This window comes from Vigna unguiculata, chromosome 6 (genome assembly GCF_037176805.1).
Source record: "Vigna unguiculata cultivar grain cowpea cultivar isolate G323 ecotype 2 chromosome 6, ASM3717680v1, whole genome shotgun sequence".
NCBI lineage: Eukaryota > Viridiplantae > Streptophyta > Magnoliopsida > Fabales > Fabaceae > Vigna > Vigna unguiculata.
Genome location: NC_140797.1, coordinates 46157179 through 46180724, shown reverse-complemented (window position 1 = coordinate 46180724; position 23546 = coordinate 46157179). Strand labels below are relative to the sequence as shown.

At 33.9% G+C, this 23546-nt stretch overlaps 4 protein-coding genes across 6 annotated transcripts; 1 reads left to right on the top strand and 3 right to left on the bottom strand.

Moving 5' to 3' along the window:
• The first annotated feature begins 4087 nt into the window (after nucleotides 1-4087).
• On the top strand, nucleotides 4088-8197 carry LOC114188121 (uncharacterized). Of its 2 annotated transcripts, none has more exons than XM_028076656.2 (5): nucleotides 4088-4240; nucleotides 4834-6009; nucleotides 6110-7102; nucleotides 7191-7292; nucleotides 7659-8197. In XM_028076656.2, exons 2-4 carry the CDS (start codon nucleotides 4966-4968, stop codon nucleotides 7218-7220), a joined length of 2067 nt encoding a protein of 688 aa, XP_027932457.2. In that variant the 5' UTR covers nucleotides 4088-4240; nucleotides 4834-4965; the 3' UTR covers nucleotides 7221-7292; nucleotides 7659-8197. The 2 variants fall into 2 exon arrangements, with proteins under 2 accessions (XP_027932457.2, XP_027932456.2); XM_028076655.2 differs by lacking the exon at nucleotides 4088-4240 and adding an exon at nucleotides 4266-4547.
• Nucleotides 8198-11443: 3246 nt separating this feature from the next.
• LOC114187451 (uncharacterized) lies at nucleotides 11444-15704 on the bottom strand. 2 transcript variants are annotated; one of them, XM_085674491.1, is made up of 7 exons: nucleotides 15312-15704; nucleotides 13706-15117; nucleotides 13533-13609; nucleotides 13254-13290; nucleotides 12855-13020; nucleotides 11988-12315; nucleotides 11444-11896 (listed from the first exon to the last, which is right to left on the bottom strand). In XM_085674491.1, exons 2-7 carry the CDS (start codon nucleotides 14037-14039, stop codon nucleotides 11774-11776), a joined length of 1065 nt encoding a protein of 354 aa, XP_085530617.1. In that variant the 5' UTR covers nucleotides 14040-15117; nucleotides 15312-15704; the 3' UTR covers nucleotides 11444-11773. The 2 variants fall into 2 exon arrangements, with proteins under 2 accessions (XP_085530617.1, XP_027931510.2); XM_028075709.2 differs by having other exon boundaries at nucleotides 13706-14116; nucleotides 15312-15701.
• A 2482-nt stretch (nucleotides 15705-18186) lies between these two features.
• LOC146885930 (uncharacterized) lies at nucleotides 18187-18621 on the bottom strand. The gene has a single exon (XM_085675139.1). It carries the CDS (start codon nucleotides 18619-18621, stop codon nucleotides 18187-18189), a length of 435 nt encoding a protein of 144 aa, XP_085531265.1.
• A 63-nt stretch (nucleotides 18622-18684) lies between these two features.
• On the bottom strand, nucleotides 18685-21390 carry LOC146885929 (uncharacterized). The gene has a single exon (XM_085675138.1). It carries the CDS (start codon nucleotides 21388-21390, stop codon nucleotides 18685-18687), a length of 2706 nt encoding a protein of 901 aa, XP_085531264.1.
• Between the last annotated feature and the right edge of the window lie 2156 nt (nucleotides 21391-23546).

The following is a 23546-nucleotide window of genomic DNA, read 5'->3' as shown; positions in this document are numbered from 1 at the left end:
ACTCTTTTCCCACAATCGTAAAATCTTAGAACTTGTTTTTGATTAAGTTATTGAATTTGTATTTGTTAATTGCTGCAAAGGAAAGAAAAAATCACACACTTTAACTTTTTGACTAAAGAGCAAGATTTCCTAAATCTATGCTCAAATAGTGTATAAAATATTTCGATTTCACTATTTTTATATTCAACACTCATTCATGTAATGTAGGTTTATCTCTAATGCTAGAAACACTTTCACACGGAGGGAGGGAAATTTCTTCAAAATTCAACTCAAAATTCGCATCTTATTAAAAGTCTTGGCCATAAGTTACAATCGTATGAATTTCCAACTTATTAATGAAAGACAACCAACAAAAAATAAATTGTTAGATATTCTAGTTAAATTCATTTTGCAACTTGTCAAACGGAAATTTGTTAATTTTAAATAGTGTCATAAATACGCTTACATAATTAAATTTGTCATAAATATATTTGACAAAATTGAAGTTTTTTTTTTCTTACAAATTTCTGTTCATGAGAAGTAATCTATGGGCAATTAATCCATATAAATGCGAGCACTTATTTCAACTGAAATTTAAACCATATTTTATTATTTTGCAGGGGATCAACTTCTTCCACTGTTAATATATTTGACAGGGTAAATAAATGAGCTTTTATAACTTAGTTCATTAGGTATATTAGAAAAACAAGATATTAGAGCTATTTTAACCAGTTTATGATAATAGTTTTAGAGAAAACATATATATATTATTTTAAAAAAATACATAAATAAGAATTGGAGATGAAAATGCGGCTATATTTTTATTTACTTAGTACGCACGTGCTTTAAACGTGAGGTTTAGAGACATATTGTACTGAACAGTATTTGAAATTGCGAAATTGAAGGAAAAGAAGAATAAGAAGATAATTAAGCGGCAATTAAGGACATAATTGGATTTAAATTCCAGAATCTGTGCATTTTAGAATTTGAAATGTTTGGCATGTGTGAAGTTTTGTGGTGCACATGGAAGGATGATGTTGAATGTGTATGGGTCAATCGTTTTCATGGCTGCGTTATTTTGATTAGAAAGCGGAAAGTGGTTGGGTTAAAGAAGAAAGAGGGGCGTGAGGCACGTGCTAAGTCAAAAATGGGAGACAGAAACCCTAAAATGACCCCATCTTCGTGGGACGCAAGATCCCTTTTTCTAACATATTCATGTTCCCAACCCAATCTGTGTCCCGTGATCTAAGCACTCTCACCACTTTTTTATTTTTATTTTTTTTTTCTTTTTAATAAATGCCTCCACTCTGTGGGATAGTCAATGGTGTGGGATTTAATTTCACATATTGGTGGTGCCTACTTCCAACTTCCAAGTATGGTACACACTCTGCTACTTACACACCATTCTGGAATTTTGGGGGTGTAAATATTCCATGGACTTTTACGTTGCAATAAGTCAACGTGTAACCTTCTCATATTATATACCACAACTCATTCTAAAACCAGAGATTCAATCAAGAATTGTGCTACTAGTTTATGCAGGATTTTCACGAGATTAACTTATCAACTCTAAAATTCGAATCAAATCAAAGTAAGTTAATATTTATCTGGTATTTAAATTAATTATATTTAATTTGATTTTTGATATTTTTTCCAACTCAACTGAACAAACTTGATAAAGTATTGTATTTTAATTATAAATTTAAAATATTTTGTATTTTAGTACTTAAATGTTTCTTTTTCTTTTCTTTTTATTGTTTCTTTCATTTTTTATCTTTTTTCTAAAAATGTGATTTCAGATCGATTAAAGATAAACAATTTTATAGTTTAGAAATAAGTGTAAATTTTATCTTACAAATTAGTTAATTTTGTAAAATTAAGTTAAACTTAAAATTTATTTCTTAACATGAAATTAAAAGTACGAGTTTGAGTCTATCGTAAGAGAATTTATCATTTGTTGGGTGTGTGAGACCGCCCGCTATTGAATTGTTGTTTAAAATTCAATTCTTAAAATTTATTCATATTTATTATGTAACTTGTTTTTATATATTTGCAGAAAAAACTTTATATCATAGAAAAAATAATATTTTTCAAGTGAAATAAATAATCAATGATTATGAAAAATTAATATTTTTTACTTTGAATTAATATATATATATATATATAAAGTAGACAAAAAAGAAAGATAAAATTTAAAAATACAAACGAAGGCTTAATAGTAAAAGATTTTCCTTTACTTTCCATCGATATCTTTCTTTGATGGGTTAAATATGTTTTTGGTTCCTCAAGTTTGAGCGAAATTTGGGTTTAGTCCCTCATCAAAACTTTTGACCAATTTAGTCCTTCATCTTCCAAAATGCGTGAATTTAGTCCTTTTAACCAAATTTTGTTAAGTTTATCTGACATTTCAAGCGCATTTCATGATAGTATTTAAATTATTTATACTGTTTGACACATTTTTACTTCAATGTTAACTTAAATACTATCATGAAATGCGCTTGAAACGTCAGATAAACTTAACAAAATTTGGTTAAAAGGACTAAATTCACGCATTTTGAAAGATGAAGGACTAAATTGGTCAAAAGTTTTGATGGGGGACTAATTCTAAATTTCGCTGAAACTTGAGGGACCAAAAACATATTTAACCTTCTTTGATATATTTGAAGCAGATATGTAAAAAATAAGTTTAAAGAACAAAATTAGACATAAGTAAAATTTTATTTATAGAATGGATAAAGATGATTAATAAAAGTTCAATTTTAATTTCTTTAAAGATCTTCTTTGACTTTAGGTTTTCTAATTTTGAAATGCATTTTTTTTGTCCTTTAATTTTAATTAAAATCACTGTTTATTTTTTTTATAAAATATTTTATAAACCATCTAGAGGATAAAACTGGGGCATTGAAAATAAAACAACGGAAATAGTAAAAAAATTAAAGACCAAAAATGCATTTTATATTTTTTTTTTTGCATTTTTTTCAACGATAGAGAAATAATTTGATTGCAATGAAAAAGAACCATTGATTTAAATTGTATATTTACGATCCTGACCCTCAATAAAACGGAAAATCGCCAGACCTTTCAACGACCGTCATGTGATCATAAGATCCCAAACCCATTCGTTTCTACCAAAGTGAGAATATGCTACGTATATTAATTTAAGATTTCTTAGCATTATTATAACTGATAAATGTGCTCACATCATTACGATTCAATTTACTTCAGCATCTCATTGCACTAGATTTTTCCTACACTACAACTAATCACTGTTTCATCGTCAAATTTGTATATGTTGATATCATAATCTGCCACTTGCAATTCATGAAAAATAATATATTTAGTATTGGGTTAAGTATATTTTTAGTTCCCGAACTTTGATTTAAAATTGGAATTCGTTTTTATTTAACTTCGATACATTTTGATCTCTAAACTTTAAAAATGAATATAGTATTTTTAACTCAATTATGTTAATTTTTTTTTGATGTGTCGAACGTTTTTCATATTAGTATTGAAGTTTTTTACACTATTTAATACATACTTAGTTCAATATCTATTGAAAAATATATTCGACACTTCAAAAAAAAATTAACATAATTGAATTAACATAATTATATTCATTCATTTTTAAAATTTAAAAATAAAAATATATTAAAATTTTAGACATAAATAAATTTTAATTTTTAGTAAAAATTAATGTATAAAAATATATTTAGCTCTTTAATATTTGTTTAGTAGGACATAGAAAGTTAAGAAATGAAATAAGATAAAACTAAGTTTGTCGCGTTATGTTTTTGAGTTTTAATAGGAAGAAAACTTATTTACAGTACTGGTTTTTTCAGTGCTCGGGTTTTGGGGAAGAGGAAGACGTTGTTTCGAAAAACGAAATGATTGAAAATGATATAATGATTAAAAGTAACGTGGACTCAGTCACTCACAGAGAGGAGTTGTCTATTTTAAATATGGTCGGTCCACAACCTACTTTATTAGAGTTACGACTCTTTCTTACTACTAACTGTTCTTCACGATGCATCCGTGGCCCATCACTTTCCATTTAAACTTTCCCATTGCCTTCATCACGCTCTCAAATTTTATCTACTGTTCTCACAAAATTTACATTGTGAAATTAGTCACTTCTATTAAAATACGAGGATATTGAAGCAATCGAAAAAGTGCAGTGTCTCTTACGAAGTGATTTGGAGTTGAGTCCAATTACTGTCCACTATTTTCGCTAATGTTTCACGAGTCAGACACGGCCACACCGGTAACTGATGAAATACTTTGAAACAAAAGCAATAGAAGAAATACTAAAAGCTCGAGTCTCTATCTATCACCTTCAATCTTCTCTGATTTTTCTTACGTCCTACTCATTTCACCATTTCCATAATTTTGCAACCAACCATTATTATTGCCTTTCATCTTTCTCACTCCTTCTTTCTTTCTCTATTTTCTCAATTTCTGCATCGCCATCTTCACAAAAGCTTGTACTACTTGCTGAGTAGTGCTGAGGGAAACCACTACTTCCTTTTTTTGGTTGCTTCTGTGGCCATATCCACTATGTTGTTGAAGAGGTTTCTTCTTTAGTTCGTTGTCACTTTAACTTAATTCTTTTCTCTTTTCGGTACTATTATTAGGGTCATTAAATTTGACGGATAAAAGAACTTCGCGCTGTTCTTGCGCCGTTAAGTTCATTCATTATGGTACTAATGTTTCTGCAATTATTGACTGTTTGGGTCATAGAGGATAAAAATAGGCTTTTTCATGATCTCTTGACTTCCATCTGAATTTTTCCTGTAATCGTGTGTGTTTGTGTGTTTGATGATTCTCTTTTCTCATTTTAAGTCCTATTGTTTTCAGGTTTTCATGATTGCTAGGAGGTTTATTATCTAATCGTTTTGGTCTGCTGCTGAAGATTAGTGTATGATATTCGTCCTGAATCGTGAACTTGTGATTGAGAGGGTGTGACCCGTTGTTCAATTTTTGAACAAAATGGCTGAAAGGAAATTGAATATCAATGCCCCTCTCATGTCTGTGAGACGTGCTTCTGCCACATCACCGTCCTTGACGGAAGCAAGGAAAAAGATTCTAGAGAAACGTCACAGTCTTCCATACCACAAATCAGACACGACCTTGGATCAGGTAACAAAACCAGTTGCAGTTCCTTTCAATTGGGAGCATATCCCTGGAAGACGCAAGGGCAATGGTGGATCTGAGCCTCATCCCCCCAAGGCCACTTCAATCACTCCAAGCCCAAGGCTTCCCCCGGGAAATTCAACCAATGCTACCAAACAACCATCGGAAAGGGAAAATAAAGCTGCGAGTAAATTCAAGTCCTCAAATAAGTCCAAGTCCTTCAACGTCAGTGTGGCAAAAGTAGACACCGAGAAAGAGAGAAAAGCAGAGAAGATAGAGAAAATAGTTGAGAACAGAAGGTCCAATGTGAGGTATGATGATGATGATGATAATGATGCTTTTTCAGATGCTCTCGAAACACTGTCACATACAGAATCATTCTCCATGAACTGTAGTGTGAGTGGTGTAAGCGGGTTAGAAAGTATGGGCGCAAACAAGTCTGGAACCTTTTCCACAGATCAACAAACTATAGACTTCATGATGAGCCGATTCTTGCCTGCTGCAAAGGCTATGACTCTTCAGCCTCCTCAATATTCTTCAAAAAAGCAATCTGTACTAGTAGAACAACAACCTAGAGATATTAGCAAATTCATTCGCGAGGAAAAGAAGCCATTGTCTAATAAGCACAACACTGCCATTATACCATACACTGGCCAAAGTCAAGAGGAAGAAAGTGAAGACGAAGGTGATGATAACGAATATGACAACTCTTCTAATATTGCAGCCAAAGGCTGCGGGTTGCTACCTCAATTACATATCAGGAATTCATTGTGCTTATTGAATCCTGTGGCTGCGATGAAAATGAAAAGCCAGGTTTCCTTGCCTTCAGCCAGTGAGGTTGTGAAACCTAACAAAACTTCTCATATTAGATCTTTCAGCCCTGTTCCAGCGGTAAAGAAGGTAAGAAAAATGGACCTACTTTTCACCTTCAACCCTGAATCAGCAAGCTCAAGTGGTTTTGTTTGACATATTTACTTACGATCATCAGTATTTTCTGCAGGCTTGGGATGCAATTCACAGGAATAAATCTAACTCCAGGGCACCATCACCTGACAAGCAAGAGGGTAAAAAGAAATTGACAAGTGAATCAAACAGATTTAACTATTCAGGTGAATTGCTTCCAGGTAGACTCTCTCCCTTCCGTCGCTCAAGAGCAGCTGCTACTGGTATATCTCCCTCTCGAAGACCTCAATCTCCCTTTCGTGGCGTCAAGTTGCTTGGTGATTCTAAAGAGGCTGAAAATTACAAGTTTGGCAAGGTGAAATTCCACAGCGGTGTGCTTGGAAATGTTCAAGATGTGATGTTCCAAGGAAACAAAAAAACTTCGTATTCGGGTAGTCTCACTCTTGAAAAGACATTGTACATAGATACAGTCAGCACAGCGAATTTACCATCTTCAAATGTAAGTTCTTTGGATAACAAACGGAGGGTAGATACCATGGTTGCAGACTTAGAGAGAAGAAGGGGGAAAGAAAGTAATTCCTCCATAGGATCTTCTGGAGATATAAAACAAGTACAATATGCTGTGGAAGAAAAGGTCACGTTTGATACTGAAGTGTTAAACTCTTTAGATTCCATTCCACCAAGTTTGTATAGAATTTTGAATCCCACAGCCAAAGAAGGCAAAACTGAAGGATTGACAACCGATCAAAATATTAACCAAGAACCCGAGTCCTTGTCACTTTTTCAAGGGACATTAGTTGAAGATTCAAAGATCAATGCCCAGCAAATTGTTCTAGTTAATGACTCAGGAAAGCATAGTGCTGATTCTGTCGTGTCTCCTCTTCCCCCACCATTACCAAAATCACCTTCCGAGTCCTGGCTTTGGCGTGCCCTGCCTTTAGTTTCTGTGAAGAATTCTTTCCTGCACTCGAGTCAAGGGACTCAATCCCAAGCTAAGAGGCATGATTCTAATGCAACATCTGGTAATCTCAAGTGGGAAACAATAGTGAAAACTTCAAATTTGCATCATGATCATGTACGCTATTCTCAGGTAACCTAGCAAATCCTTTTGACCAAATTTATGTACCTCAACTCTGGCAGCGCAAAGATGAAAAATTCACATTTACCTTTCTCTGCAGGAACTTCCGACGCATAAATCTAAGCACTAAATCTTTGGCATGAAACTCAATATCATGTTACAGTTCAAGCTTTAGGCGCCCCGAATTTTCAGTTTGCTTGTGGTATGAGGTTCTCACCTTATGTAATTTTAGCATTATAGCATTAGTAAACATTTGGGGGTGTTTTAGATTTTCACCTGGGTCGATGTTTTCATCCCAAAAGAGTGGATTTACATCAGTTTAGACCTTAGAACTTCTTTAAGTCAATTGATCTCGTTAAACTTTCAATTTGACTCAATCAGTTATATTTACATCAATCCCTCAAAAAGAGTACATCTGCATCAATTTTTTAAAGATTATATTTACATGACTAGAAACAATGTAAACACATTGCTTGGAGACCCAAACATCAATTCTCTTTATTACTTTCTTATAAACTATCCTGCCTTTATTATTTATTTTTTCATTTCTATTGAATTTTGTTTCCAGCTGTTCGCTTCAAGCCCTGCATCCCGTTGATTTTGGTGATACTGTATTGATTATAGAGAAATCAAAGTTAACTTTTTGTGATGAATAAAAGCAAAGCCTCTTCTGGATTAGTGGCGCTTTCGGTGGAATCAAGATTTCCTAACCTGCCCAACAGAAGTGTATATCGGCTACTACTGTGTGTCTGTCTTTCTTCATGTTGGTTTAGTGTTTGCAACTTTTTTCTTCTTGATCCGAGGAATGATCCTCTTGGTATCAGCATTTTTTTTATGTTAACTGGCACAAGTGATTACTATTATCCATGATCTATTGATCTTTTCCTTTTTAATACTCAGAAAAGAATCCTTCAAATATTTTAGTTTGGCATTCCTCAGTACTTTGAGGACAAGTACGTACATCAGATGAATTCTAGATTGAGAAAAATTATGTAATGCTTTTAGCAAATCTGGCACGGCAACAGGACAAAGATATTTTAATCAATTGCATAGTTGATGTATTCATGTAATTGTGAACTATATAGATGCTATTCCCTTTATGATGTACTTTTTCTTTCAAGTGATTATGCTTTTCAAATGCAGTGATATTTGAACCGTTTGACATACTTCAAGTTTTCACTGCCACATATCTTGATTGGAGTAGTCACTAATGTTTGTGTTGTTACAGATTATGTTTCAAGATTTAATTTAATTTAATTGTAATCTCATTAAAACATTTTTTAATGTGCCCTAAATCCAATTTTGAATTCTAAATCACTGTCATCAAATCTATCATGAAAGTAAGAAAGTAAAACCTTTGATCAATTGCAGTGGGGTCTAAGTTTTTCCAAACAGGGTAAAAAAGTTCTGATATTTCCTCAGATTAAAATTTGGCCTTTGTTCAAAATTTCAAGCTCTAGTTCATTCTGCAAAGGAACTTGAGAAGTTCTTCCAGATCGCTCAATGACTTTTGTGAATAATGAAGCCGAGAAAAACAGGTAGTTGAGGTTGGATTTGAATTTGAATTGGGGACAGACATCTTGGAATGCTACATATTAATAACAGTAACGAATATGCTCAAAGAGAAACATCGGCCCTAGATTTAGCACAGGTGGTTGGTCCAGAAAACAGGATGATAAGAACTGAATCCATCACTGATTAAAAAAAAGAAGAAAGAATTGAGTCCATACATGGAGAACTGGCAACAACGTGCATATTTTCTTTTTAATTTTTTTTTTCGTAAATCAAAGGCATCTTAACCATGGGCGTGTTTGATTTGATTTGTAATTTTTATTAAAACAAAATTCAAAAATTTAAACATTAATTGAACATACTCTGACTGAAAGATCAATTTTGAGAGATATTTAAAATAATCATATCTCTCCTTTCCTGTTTTTCATACATCTAAATCTAAAAATTAAAGTGTTTACATATAATTTGTACAAGACGAGAAATAAAGTTAAAGAAAATGAAAAGTAAGAGAAGAAAATAAAAATGGAGTGATTCTGGGTGAGATCGGTAGCATATGATATGAGCAGTGTGATGGTCCTACCTTACAGCAATTCTTGGTTGAGAACTTAAGATGTAGAGAGGAGTGTTGTGAGTTAAGAGGGTATGGGTGGGACACACATCAAGATGATGAAGTTTATTACTATTTCTGCCAACCCAAGACATTCCCGCCTCATCCTGTCAGAAAACCTCACGTTCTTCTCCACCTGCTTCCACCAAATACTCCTTATCAATTATCTAAGAGCCACCTTTCAGATTTGTAGTTCCAAATTAATTGCCTCTATTCAAGGGAAAGTTTTGACAATACAAAGAAAATATTATTTTTAATTTAAAATCTTAAAATAATGAATGTATGAGTTTTTTTCGTATAGTATTTAACTTTTTTTATCCCATGTATTATAAAACTTATATTTAAATTCTCTAACAATTATAAATACAAGAAAATAGGATATTAGTTTCATAAAGTTAATTTGTGAAAAGTATAATTTAAATTCAAAAGGAAGAACAATGAAAATTTAAATTCAAAAGGAAGAACAATGAAAAGTATAATTTAAATTCAAAAAGAAGAAAAATGAGATGTTGGTTGTGATGAGAAATGAAAGAACAAATTACACAAGAAGAACACGAGGTTAAGGTTAAGGTCAAGATTAAGGGTGTGTTCTTTTTAAGATGATGAATTTGGAAGTGGGTGAATAGATAAATTTAAACGTATTTAAATAGATTTGGAGGTGAAGTTTGTATTATTTGTTTTAAGAGATTTGGATGTTAATTTGAGTGAATTTAAAGATGAAGTTTAAATGATTTGAGTGATGTAATAAATTAAAAAAAGAAAGTTTCAATAGATAGAAGAGAAATATTACAAAATTGTCCTTGCCACTAATATTATTTATTTATTATAAATAATTATTATTATGATTAATACTATTACTATATTAGTATAAATACAGACACTACCACACTTGTGTGTACTTATTTTTTAAATATTTATGATATTATATTAGTAGATGATGATATTATAATATTTTTAAGTTAATATACAAAATAAATTTATATTTATTAAAAATAAAATAAAACAAATAAGAAAAATAACTGGATGAGAAAAGAAATAAGAATTAAAATAATTTTATAAAAAACATATAAAAATAGTTATTAGTATTTAAAAAGTAAATAAATAATAAGATATTTCCACACCTCGCACTACAACACCGTATCAAGCCCAAACTAAACTACTAAATAAACTAGCAACCACCACAAAAAGAATTATAGGGTATTTCAATAAAAACGTTCTATATAAACGGTAATCACGTTTGCATCTTATTGAATACAGTGAAAATATTATTAATATTAATATTCCTTATGAAAAAAATACACATAATACTATATTTATAATAAAAGAAATATGGATTAAGCCAAAAATACAAATAAAGAATAATAATAAAAAAATTTAATATAATAGATAAAGATAAAATATTTAATAATTTAATATATCTAGCACCGTCAGTCGGTGAGATCCTCTATTATATCTTACAAATCATTACTCTTGAACGCCCCTGAATGATTTGAAATGAACAAGGAATTACTCAGCAAATTCATCTCTATGAATAGTAAATAGATGAAAAACAACATAGAATAAGTGTGGTGAAAAAGGATAGGAGTGAAAAAAAAAGGAGGATGGAGGAAGAAGATAAGAAATAGAAAAGGGTTAATTTGTTAATAGAATTAAATTAGTGAAATCAACATTTTACAGCATTATAAAAACTTAAAAGATTTAAATAATTTATTTTTAAAGATAAAAAGTTAAACTAATTAATAAAAGTTAAAAAAGGAAGAATCATTTATATAATTCATCCCAAATATAACTTATAAAAAGTCAACAACATACGTCTTTTTAACATTCCTCTTTTCTATTTTCTCAAGATGAATTTTGATTCTAAACTAGTCAAGATATTTCTGGAAGTGCTTTGACAATGCCATGCTTTATAAACAACTAAACACATGATATAAAAGAAATGTTACTTTTCTTCATTTTTTTTTCTTACGAAATTTTTTAAGATCAAATAACATCAATACTTCTTTTTAATCAATTATATCTTTTCTTTTTCTCTTAATTTTACCTAATATATGCAAAGTACATAAAATAAAAACTGTGAGAAATCTAAAAGAAGAAAAAAGATTTTAGTTGTTAATTTTATTTAGCCATTAAGATGTAAATATGTACATCCTTCTGTCTATAATTTTTTTTTCTTGAAAAAAAGAAATGTAAATGTAGGAATAGAATTTTGAATGGGAAAGAGAGATGGTGGAGGGATCAACTGATAAATTTTTCATTTGATTAATGCAAAGTGAAGTATGAAGCTGCAAAGCAAGACCACCATATTCTCACTGTTTGTTCCATCATTTTTTCTTGCAGCTTCACATCTAAGCAATCATTTGCACACAAAAATGGATAATACTAACTCAGTGTCAATCCTGAAACAATTCCTTTTACAATCAAATCCTATGTAGATTCAAATTAAAAAGCACCAGCATGTATTTGTCTTGTACAGACATTGATCGATCTTGTGAATCTATTCTTCTTTTTTGGATATATGATCTCTATTTATATAATTAGCTATAATATCTGGGTTATTAACATTAAGAAAGTGAAAGCTTAGTGCTGATTTCTTGGGTTTCTCTGTAATGATCCAGCTTGCCACCATCGCTTGCAACTGTGTAACTCAAACCCAGTTGCAAATTAGGTAATTCTTGCTCGTCTTTCTGCATAAAAAATCAAATAATTCCGCGTTATGTTGAAAAAACAAGATGCACAATGTTCTTATTTTTGTTAAAACCTAGTAAGTTAATTTACCTTAATCCGAAATGGTGGATCAAATTCTAGCTTTAAACTGTTGGAATAGTTGCGAGGTTCATCGGATTTGTTAGATAAATATTCTGTGACGCTTGTGTTGTTCACGAAGCTCCATTCATCTGGCTTAACTGCTTGTGATCCATTTTTAGGAGCTACAATGGCAGGTAACTTCTGGAACTTGGATTGATGATTGTTTATAATTTCTAACGGAAGCCAGCTTTTTTCTTCAAGCAATTTGCTTGGTCTCGTAGTTGTATCCTTTGGCTGAATTTGGCCACAACCTATTGATTTTATAAAAGGTTGATGATTGATGTACCATTGTTGCTGCCTAGAAAGAATTGCAGACATGGGTTACTATGAAATAATTTTGTTAAATTTTCGTTTTGTAAGAACACCAAGAATTTCAACAATATCTGCAATTATCTGACCACTTTTTTTTTTTTTGTAGTAACTTATTCAAAGGGTTCCCATCGGTTTAAAGTTATTGGAAATATATTTATAAATATTTAACTATTATTATATTTATACTAAAATATCCGTAACATTCAACTAATAATAGTTAATAAAGAGAGAATATTGATAGAAGTGAGGAGTTAAACTAAAGATAATAAAGAAAGTAATTTTTAAAATAGAAAAACTTGTAGGGGAGAAAGAGTGCTAATTTTAAGACGAAAGAAGTAATTTACAAGAATTTGTGGGAAAAGGGTAAACACAACTTTGTTATTAAATTGTATTTAATTATAAAAACTAACAGCTTGTATATAAATTATAATTGAACGAAAAAAAAATGAAAAGTATTTTATATGTAGATGTAATACTCGTTTTTTCTTGAACAAATTAGATGCAAATAAAAGTTTGTTCTGTTACCTTGAATCAGTGTGACTTGGGAAATGATAATGTTTGTTGAATTGAGTTGCCAGAATGATTCCACCATTCCCCATCTTAAGATGTTGTTGAGGACTCATGGACTCATGGAGTATCACAGACCTACGTAACTTTTGGTTTTGGTTCCACCTATAGGTTTGACTTAGTACTGCAAAACATAACTGAATTGTAAAAAGTTCAAGGAATATGTGTTTCACTAACACAAAGAAACCCTAACCCTAAATCCTTACTACCTACATCATTTTGATTAATTCAGTATTCGTTATTGGAAAAACCCCTTCCGTCGATATCCTTGTTCAGTTTAAGTTTAGCAAAACTAAATAGCAAGTTAGAACTCATTATCATTACAAATTATAAGAACTCAGTATGGTAGTGTAGTACCTTGCCCAACCTCGTCAAGTTTCTTGCTTCGATACATCTGAAAAAAAGTTGAATGTTGATTATATATACATCATCAACAAAAGTAACCCATATAGTTTATAGGAAGAACTATCATGATATGATAAAATAGGCTTGAATAACATTTTCAAATACTTGCTAAATCATTTGAAATGAACAAATTTTGACGACCTGCACATTTATTATACTTGTGAAAACGCACTTTAAGGATAAAAGATAATTCAAAAGAGCATTTATCTCTCAAACTTCAATTTGTGGTACCTGCAAGTGGCTCTTGACGTGAGCAATGCTGAGTCCTTGCACATTCATTAGCTGAAGCACCAACTTGGGTGTTGCTCCTGCGCCAGGTAATGCAGAGTTCAATGAAACGTGTTAACTCTTTCATATGAGTAGTGATGCTTTGGAAGAAGATACAAGAAGTAACAAGTACTTACTGTCTTGACCACCAAGTCTTTCAACAACATGCACAAATGAATGATGAAGTTCAGGAGTCCACCGAAGCCGAGGCATCTTGGATCTAACATATTGTCTCACCGTTCCTCTTCTGTCATTGCCTTCTCTTGAAATGCTACTTCCATTTCCTGAAGTTCCCTCCTCCTTTACTTTCTCAATATTATTGTCGTTAGTTGTGAACTCATACCCCTCTTCTGCATTACCATTAGTGTTATCGTCACTGCAAGCTTCTGCATTCAAGTCAAATGTAGAGCATTTCTGGGAACATCCCGATGAAGTTTCCTCATTGTTATGAATCTCATGTCCTTCTGACATGTTTACTTGTGGTTGCACGGGTTTTTGCCTCCAACCAATCGACTTTTTTCGTCCTTTACAAAGTTGGAATTTCAGGTCTGAAACAAACAGGAAGTATTTTAATGTGCAGCATATTAAAGTAACGTGAACAAGAATGTGTGAGCCTGTGAGGACAGGCTGTAATTTCTCAACGAACAATTACTATGCTTTAAATCTGTTCAAGTAACTGCACGGAAATGCTATGAATTTATGGTAAAGTAACTAAAGTGAGAAATTTATGGCAAAAAACATTTATTATACTGGATGGATCCCCATTAGACAAATATTATACATGCATGTGTATATGGATGCACATGTATATAATTTACTGTTGATTAAGTGGAAGTGGTTCGAAAATCAGGACTCTAGTAAATAATGCAACCAAACTTCTCTACCGCGTAAGAGGTGAAAAAGAAATCTAATTAATGCCAGGTTCAGATGAACTAACATATTTATCTTGTAAGCGCCTTTTATATGAAAATAAAAAGTTCACCAAGTTATGGAATACTCAAGACTCGTGTAGAAGGGGGGTTAGAAATTAAATCAAGGCTTGAAGAAGAAATCCAAACAATAAGACTGGTGAAAATTGTGGGGGAAGACGAATTCGTCTAGGTTTCGTTTAACTTTTTAAGTCAATAAACTGAATGAGAAGTGATTTTTCATTTAACTATACTGATAACACCAGGTTCCATCCAGTAGGTTCATGGCAAACAGAAAAAAAAATTCAGATAATTTAAAAAATAACAAGTTCATAAACCAATGCAAATTCTTAGTTTTCAACTAAGTATGTATGTTTTTTGATGAAATGGACAGGATAAGCATAAGAACAAGGTGTCCAACACACACAACCCTTGTATATAACAGCAAGATATATGATCACACAAATGATGAGTACATCAGAGATTTTCAAAGTACAGTCTCACTCATCATACACAAAACGCATGTTGCATGGTTAGATAAAACGCTCTAGAAGAAAAGAAAATGAAAAATTATCGTTGGGGCAGAAGTTGGCAAGTGATTATGAAATCTTCAACAAGCTGCAGCGACTGGAGGACAAGAGCTATGGCAAGAAAAGAAAAGGAAATTCAGGAACATCCATGATCCTAAGAATACCTCTAAAGGGAGATGGGAAAGAAAGTGGGAAGAATTTATAGATCAAATCACTACTAAAAGGAGATAAAGAAACAAAAATAACCAAACTGCATAATCTTTAAGTGTTTATCCTATTTTCTCTCCTAAAATAGTAATACTAACCATCTAAGAAGATGATGTCTTTCTCTTCGAAGTCTAAAGATCATGTGTTGTGTTCAACTGCATATCCAAACATATCTTCATATCAGTCATCTCCAGAATGAACGGATTGAAGTGTGGATTAGTCTTGGATCATATGGGTGGAGGGTTTTTGGTAGGGATGTGTTTGTGGCAAATCATTGATTCAATACCATAATTAATTAAGAGTGAACAAGTTGAAGATGGTAGAAGAGAGAGTAATTGGTTTGGAAAGGAAAAATGGAAATATTGAGAATAACAAAATTGAGACAGAGGCTACTTGTTCCCTTTAAATTGCAATAAACCTACATAATGGATGCAGACGCTGCTGGTCCCTTTTGTACTGTTGGAAATCATGTGACAACTACCACCTTCTCTCTATCTCTCTCTCTCTCTGCTTCAGACTCTTTTCCTTGACAGTTGTTAAAATCTACCACCCTTCTATCTCTTCTGGCTCGTGATTATCTTAATTGTTTGACCTCTGTTAGCTAGGTGAAATATTTTGTCAAACATTCACCATGATAGCTATAACATCAATATTCGTGCAACTATATCATGGGGCCCAACCTTCACCAACATATTTCAATTTTTTTCTCACCTAAACTTAGACTTTTCCCTTATTTCAGAACCACTGTTTTAATTTTACTTTATTTTTCTTCAAATATAACACATGTTTCCACAGGCCCCTTCACACCACTTTTGGCAAGGAATAATGCAGTGCCTTGGGGATGCGTGGATTATAAAACAGAAAATTTTGGTGGGAAATGTGCATAAACAAGGACGTGTAAAATTTAGTGTTTGTAGCACTTTCAACTACAACTGATGATTGCAATATAATATGATTGGTGCACATTCGACAATTTGTATTCAAGTTTAATATTAGTGCATGAGCTATGACTAGAATCTTGACTCTACAACTTTAGACTTCCATGCACGGGGAGGGAACAGCAGAGATTATTATAACAACTCATACTCATCCAATAATGACGAAAATTATTCCTATACAACCATTATTGGTCAAAATATACCTTTCTTTACATAACTTGGTAACCAATTATATGATCTATCCACGTCATATCATTTCACTTTTTAACCTCTTGTAGTAAGAAGGATGAATTATAGAAGGGAGAGAAATATGATTCGTTAACAATTGTTTGACAATTGTATTAACTTTCTTCCAAAAGCAATCTAGAAAAGGGTGGGAATTTGAAATTTTCATCCGCTTTATTGACTTCTGACAATGCACTCAGCTGTTTCAATCGTTACACACCCTCCACTGTATATGGTTTAATCTATCACTGTCTTAGTCAATCTCAGATTCTGCAATGCCTATTTTGCAGGTTAGGCTTCCTCCTGCAGAAAACAGAATAAGGAAAAAGCAATGCTGGATAATTCTCTCCCTTTTTATTTATGAAGAACCTATCATACATATAGTGCTCTCCATATTCTTCCATAACAGAGAAAGATATCTATGAAAGATTCTAACAACCTGAGAAAATACTAGTTTGCCCTTAGACTCAAAATATTTACTTCCTTCTGCCTTTAACACTGCAGTCATAGTCATTTAGGTGTTTAGGTTTGGTGTTGTTACGTTTGGGCCTGCTCCCTGCTATTGGGCTGCTCACTTTGGTTGTTGCACTGTCATAATCTTCTGCTGTCATTTTCTGGGCCATGACATCCCCTTCTCCATCAACAAACACCTTGTCCTCAAGGTGCAGTGTTGGATAGTCTTTTAACAGTGTGTCCAGGTTCTCCCAAGTTGCATCTTCGGGGTATAGTCCTTGCCATTGAACAAGTGCTTCTGCTGCACCAGAATCTGCAGAAGTACGCCAATCAAGTACTGCTAGAGGTTGCAACTTTGGCTGATTATTGAAAGCTGTTGGTGGCAGTTCCAATTTAGGTGTCTCAGCTTGGTTGTTGAATGGTTTCAACTTCGAAGCATGGAAAACTGGATGAATTTGAGCTCCTAGAGGTAAATCTAGTTCAAAAGCCACTTCTCCAATTTGTTTGACGATGCGGAAAGGCCTATAAAATCTTTGGGACAACTTTGATATTCTAGTGTTGCGTGCAGTCACTTGCCTATACGGTCGCAGCTTGACTAGAACTTGATCGCCTATTTTGAAGGGATGAGGCATTCTTCTTTTATCAGCATAATACTTCATAACAGATTGTGCTTTGAGCAACTTAGAGCGCAACTTATCCAATATTTCTTGGCGTTTTGTCAAATCTGCATTCACAGCTTCATTGCGACTAGCTCCTGTGACATATTGAGGTAGCGAAGGTGGTGGCTGGCTGTACACAACCTCATAAGGAGTCACCCCAGTAGAAGAATGTTTGGCTGAATTATAGTGCCATTCTGCCCAGTGTAAATATTTCCCCCACAACTTTGTTTCAGCATGGACAAAAGCTCTTAAGTATTGCTCCAACATCTTGTTAACTGCCTCCGTTTGTCCGTCACTTTGTGGATGATAAGCGGAAGACATTCTCAGTTTTGTTCCACTCATTCGGAAGAGTTCTTTCCAAAAATTACTCATAAAGATGGGATCCCTGTCAGAAATTATGCTTTTAGGCATGCCATGTAGCTTGCACACCATAGAAGCAAATAATTCAGCAACCTTAACAGCAGAAAAATTTGTTGGAAGCATGCCAAAATGTGCTGCTTTTGAGAACCTGTCAACAACCACCAAAATCACTGTATACGTTTGGAAAGAAGGGAGCCCTATGACAAAATCAAGGGATATATCCTCCCAAACGGCAGTAGGAGGAGAAATAGGTTGTAGTAATCCATACGGCAGTTGTGTGGGTGACTTGATTTGCTGGCACACGACACACCCCTTAACGAATTCAGTCACGTCTTTCTTCATTCCTTTCCAAAAAAATTATCACTTAGGCGCCCATAAGTTCTATGTATTCCAGCATGACCAGCAATTGGTGTGGCATGGAATTCCTCCAAAAGAACTTGTTTAAGAGGGGATTGGTCAGAAATATAAATCTTGTCGTGATAGAGTAGGATTCCTTTAACAATTTTAAATCCTGGATGCTCCTCTGGCCAGCAAAGCACACTTTGGTACAATTGTTTAAGAGTTGAATCTGAATTGTAAGCCTCTTGTATTTTTGCAACCAATTCACATTGTGGTACTGTCAATCCCATCATCTGTGGTGAACTTTCATTGACCCTACTCAAGGCGTCGGCTACCCTATTAGCTGCCCCGGGTTTATACACAATTTCATAAGTGTAGCCGAGTAACTTTGACAAGTAATATTGTTGTTCAGGCGTTTGCACCACTTGGGTCATCAATTCTCGAAGGCTCCTCTGATCTGTATGAATTATGAATTTTCTGCCCAAGAGGTAAGTGCGCTACCTTTTTACCGCAGCAGTGATTGCATGTAATTCTCTCACATAAGTCGAAGATGAGATAGGCTTTGAGCAAAATTTTTTACTAAAATAACAAATGGGATGGTTATTCTGCATCAAGACAGCTCCCATTCCTTGACCCGACGCATCCGTTTCTATTATGAAATCCTTCTGAAAGTCAGGCAATGTTAACACTGGAGTACGGCTCATAGCTTTCTTTAATTTATCAAAAGCTTGTTGTGCTTCTTCAGACCAAATAAAAGAATCTTTCTTGAGCAAGTTGGTGAGAGGAGCAGCTATTGAAGCATAGTGCTGAACAAACTTTCTATAAAAACCAGTCAGTCCCAAAAACCCACGCAACTGTTTAATAGTGGTAGGTGTTGGCCAAGCAAGCATTGCACGAATTTTTTCTGGATCTGGACCAACGCCCTCCCTGGATATTATATGGCCCAAATATTCTATTGATTCCTGGGCAAAGAAGCATTTGTTTCGCTTGAGAAAAAATTGGTTAGTCAAGAGGCATTGAAAAACAATATCCAGGTGAGAAATATGATCTTCTAATGACTTACTATATACTAGTATGTCATCAAAGAAGACTATCACAAACTTACGCAAATAAGACTGAAACAGTATGTTCATAGTCGACTGGAACGAAGCAGGTGCATTACACAGCCCGAAGGGCATTACTAAAAATTCATAGTGTCCCTCGTGCGTGCGAAAGGCAGTTTTTGAAATGTCACCTACGTTCAATCGGATCTGGTGGTACCCAGAGCGTAAGTCTAGCTTTGAAAACCACTGTGACCCATAGAGCTCATCTAGCAGTTCCTCAATGGAGGGAATAGGGAATCGATCTTTTACTGTAATTCCGTTGAGAGCTCTATAATCAACACAGAACCTCCATGATCCATCTTTCTTTCGCACTAGCAAGACCGGGGAGGAGAACGCACTATTACTGCGCTGTATAATTCCTTCAGCCATCATCTCTTTGATCTGACGTTCAATCTCCTGTTTTTGAAAGTATGGATATTTGTAGGGTCTGACATTCACCGGATTTGACCCTTCCAATAGGGGAATGTGGTGATCGGTTGCTCGAACAGGAGGTAGGCCTCGTGGTTCCTCAAACAATTGGGAATATCTGTTCAACATTTTCTCAATTTCTGGTACAGCAGAAGGTTTAGGAAGCCCCTCTGATTGGGAGAGCAATTTTAATTGAAAATATTCTGCTATGCCATCAGTAGAGATCATCCTCTTGATTTGATGTATAGTTGCTTCTTGTGGCGCTGTCCGGTGTTGGCCTTTTAGTTCCACCACTTTCCCTTCTTTGATGAACTTCATAGTTAGGTGTTCATAATCAGTCAAGACTGGCCCCAATGTCGTGAGCCATTGTACCCCTAATACGATCTCAGCTCCACTTAAAGGTAACACAAACAAATCAACCAAAAATTGGTGAGGGCCCAATTGTAATGATACCTGTTTACAAACGGTTGAACATGCTAGCTCCTCTCCATTTCCTACCAAGACGTGAAATCCTTGAGCTGGAGTCACTTGGAGGCCTAAAAATTTTGCTATGCGAGCTTGGATGAAGTTATGCGTGCTTCCACTATCCACCAGTACTGCAACTGGGGACACATTAACGTGGCCCAACACTTTGAGAGTTTGGGGAATTGAGTGACCCATCAATGCATGTAAACTGATTTGGGCCGCTGTTGTATCCGGAGGTTCGGGTGGGTTATTAGGGGTCGGGTCATCTATATGGAGGAGACTCAAGTCAAGCTCATCCATTGCCGGGTCGTCCGGTTCAGCAATCAACAACATGAATTCCCGCTTGCATTTGTGACCAGGTCGATACCGCTCATCGCAATAATAACATAGGTTCTTCTCACGACGACTTTGGAGCTCCGCAGGAGAGAGTCGTTTGACGGCAACTAAATTAGGGTTCGATTTGGGTTTGATGGGTAAAGAGTTTACGCTCTGGGTGGTGTAAGAGAATGGGTTAGTGTTGGTTGTGGGTTTCGTGGTGGAGGTGGAAGGTCGGGAATAACGGTTTGTGGGTGAAGTTTCGATGAACTTTTCTTCTTGCAATTTTGCCAGACTTATGGCCTGAGACAGTGAAATCGGTTGGAAGGCTTGCACCTCTCGTCGGATTTCAGGTTTAAGTCCCGACACAAAACAACTGAGGAAAAACGGAGGGGGCAACCCCACGATCCGGTTTGCAAGAGATTCAAACTGATTTTGATATTCACGGACAGTAGAAGTTTGGCAAAGCTTGAACAAGGCTCCCCTTGGGTCTTCGTAATGTGACGGTGCAAATCGAACCTCCAAAGCATGAAGAAAATTCTGCCAAGTTGAGATGAGTTTGTTATCATGCATCCACTGGAACCAAGAAAGGGCTTCTCCTTCCATGGAAAAAGCAACCATTTGCAGTCTTTGATCTTCTGGAGTCCTATGATAGTCAAAAAACTGTTTGATTTTGAAGATCCAAGCTAATGGTTCAGAGCCATCAAATCGGGGCATATCTAATTTCAGAGAGGTTCGAGTAAAGGGTTGAAGGGTAGAGTCATTTGTTGCGGAATCTCCAGATGCGTTTCGAATCGCAACTTGTGCTTCCAAATTGGCCATACGAATACTCATTGCTTCCTGAAATGCTTTCTGGCTCTCAAGCAGTTGAAGAATGGCATCCATTTTTTCCTCGCTCTTTGATGGTGCCATGAGCTCTCAACGAAAGCACCAAATGCAATGCCTATTTTGCAGGTTAGGCTTCCTCCTGCAGAAAACAGAATAAGGAAAAAGCAATGCTGGATAATTCTCTCCCTTTTTATTTATGAAGAACCTATCATACATATAGTGCTCTCCATATTCTTCCATAACAGAGAAAGATATCTATGAAAGATTCTAACAACCTGAGAAAATACTAGTTTGCCCTTAGACTCAAAATATTTACTTCCTTCTGCCTTTAACACTGCAGTCATAGTCATTTAGGTGTTTAGGTTTGGTGTTGTTACGTTTGGGCCTGCTCCCTGCTATTGGGCTGCTCACTTTGGTTGTTGCACTGTCATAATCTTCTGCTGTCATTTTCTGGGCCATGACAGATTCCATACACGCCCTGTTAATAGTGTAAATTAATGTTTAAAGGCTTCAGAAAATAACTGAGAGTAAACAATACCAGTTTTTATTTGCCTACGTTATAATCTACACTGTTACCAGAGTGAGGGAAACATTTATGTATACAAGTTGGGTGATTAAAAAGGAAGATGGTGGGTATAGACATGTATTTAAATATAAACGAGGAACGAAAAGTTATCTCTCTGGTAACATGTGATGATGATATGGAGCATTGATGGTTTTTCCCTCCAACCTGATAAAGTGGGCAACTGAATTTTTAAGTCTAACTCAATCTCATAAAACTGATTTGTAAAATGAGGTTTGTATCATATTTATATTGTAAATTGATCTTATTTCAAGTCGATGTGAAACTTTCAACAAACTCATAAGTTTCCAACGCCGCTTATGAGTTTGTCCCAGTATCACTAAGAGGAATTACTGCTCTTAGATTTTGGCACAGCAATTGAAATCAGACGATACCAATTACCAAACTCCGCAAATTTCCTTGTTAAGAACATGGTTGTGCTAAGAGCGAAGATGACTCAGTAGTTAAATGGATGATTTGAAAAAAAAATCGTAAATTCGATCTTCTGTTAACAATTGAGAAAAATAAAATTTGTTTAGTAAGTTTAAAAGAGACTTTAATTTTTCAGCAACAAAAACTAACACTGATAGAAGAAAATATATTAATGACATATTACGAGAGATTAAATAACTGAAAAACAGAAGTTTTGTTGTGTCTTGCATGTGCACCAGAGTTGACATTCTTCGTTATTTTATACTAATTATCACGACTAGGGCATGGCTATCGTCTAAAAATAAATAGCTTTTTACTCGTCTATTTATTTTTGTTTTTGTACAAAGCTTACAACGTGTTAGCATTAAATATAAAATAATATTAGTAATTTTTGAATTTTCATTCTAAAATTTTTTATTTGAAAACCCAAGATTTATTAGAAACATGATGAATTATAACTTTTGTAAATCTTACTTTACAGAAAAGTTTTATACAATTGTTTTACGCTTAAAATTACTTTTCTTGACATGATATATGAGAATCATTTTAATTATTTAAAATCACTTTAATCTTATTTTAACAAAATTTATTATTTATTAAAATTATTATTTCATTTATTATGGAAGTATCATTAATATTTAATTTCATATTCAAAATATTTTATAACACCTAAAAAATGTTTATATAATTTTAGATTCATTTTCTCTTACAAAAATAGTATATCACTTATGATTCAAAATTCACAAATGAACTTTACATTTTTACACACAGTCCAGTCCCATCCGACTGGTTCTTAACCTCAACAATCTCCCTCCTAACATTAAAAAAAAAAAATACAAAAGGACTATTATTATTTTGTTTTGAAGTATTATTAACGTTAGCAATTAAATACATCAAATTATAGAGAAGTAACTATAGTCACCGTTGTACATCAATAATGCTAAGGATTCAAGGACCGGGACTAAGTATAACTAGTACAACAACAAATAAAATATCAGTTTTTTTAACCATATGTAACTATTTTTAAATTTAAACCAAAGAGAATTTTTTTATTGTTAGTAATAAATGTTTTATTTTATTGGATAAAATAAGTTTAAAATAAAAGAATATGAAAATGAAATATTTGAATCATAGTATTATTTTTATTGGTATGATTTGTCAACATTAAAATTCAACGTCAAATTAGGATGGTGTAAAATTATACAATTTAGTTTAGGGCTTATCTAAACAACAGAATGTTATCTTA

Bases quoted from the DNA above. Each gene is read 5' to 3' on its own strand.
- LOC146885930 (XM_085675139.1), bottom strand. From the start codon at position 18,621: ATGACCCAAGTGGTGCAAACGCCTGAACAACAATATTACTTGTCAAAG.
- LOC146885929 (XM_085675138.1), bottom strand. From the start codon at position 21,390: ATGGCACCATCAAAGAGCGAGGAAAAAATGGATGCCATTCTTCAACTG.
- LOC114187451 (XM_085674491.1), bottom strand. From the start codon at position 14,039: ATGTCAGAAGGACATGAGATTCATAACAATGAGGAAACTTCATCGGGA. The intron at 12,316-12,854 runs GTAACAGAACAA...AATTCTTTCTAG, and splicing joins CCAAGTCACACTGATTCAAG to GCAGCAACAATGGTACATCA. The intron at 11,897-11,987 runs GTAAATTAACTT...TTTTTTATGCAG, and splicing joins ATCCACCATTTCGGATTAAG to AAAGACGAGCAAGAATTACC.
- LOC114188121 (XM_028076656.2), top strand. From the start codon at position 4,966: ATGGCTGAAAGGAAATTGAATATCAATGCCCCTCTCATGTCTGTGAGA. The intron at 6,010-6,109 runs GTAAGAAAAATG...TATTTTCTGCAG, and splicing joins CTGTTCCAGCGGTAAAGAAG to GCTTGGGATGCAATTCACAG. The intron at 7,103-7,190 runs GTAACCTAGCAA...CTTTCTCTGCAG, and splicing joins ATCATGTACGCTATTCTCAG to GAACTTCCGACGCATAAATC.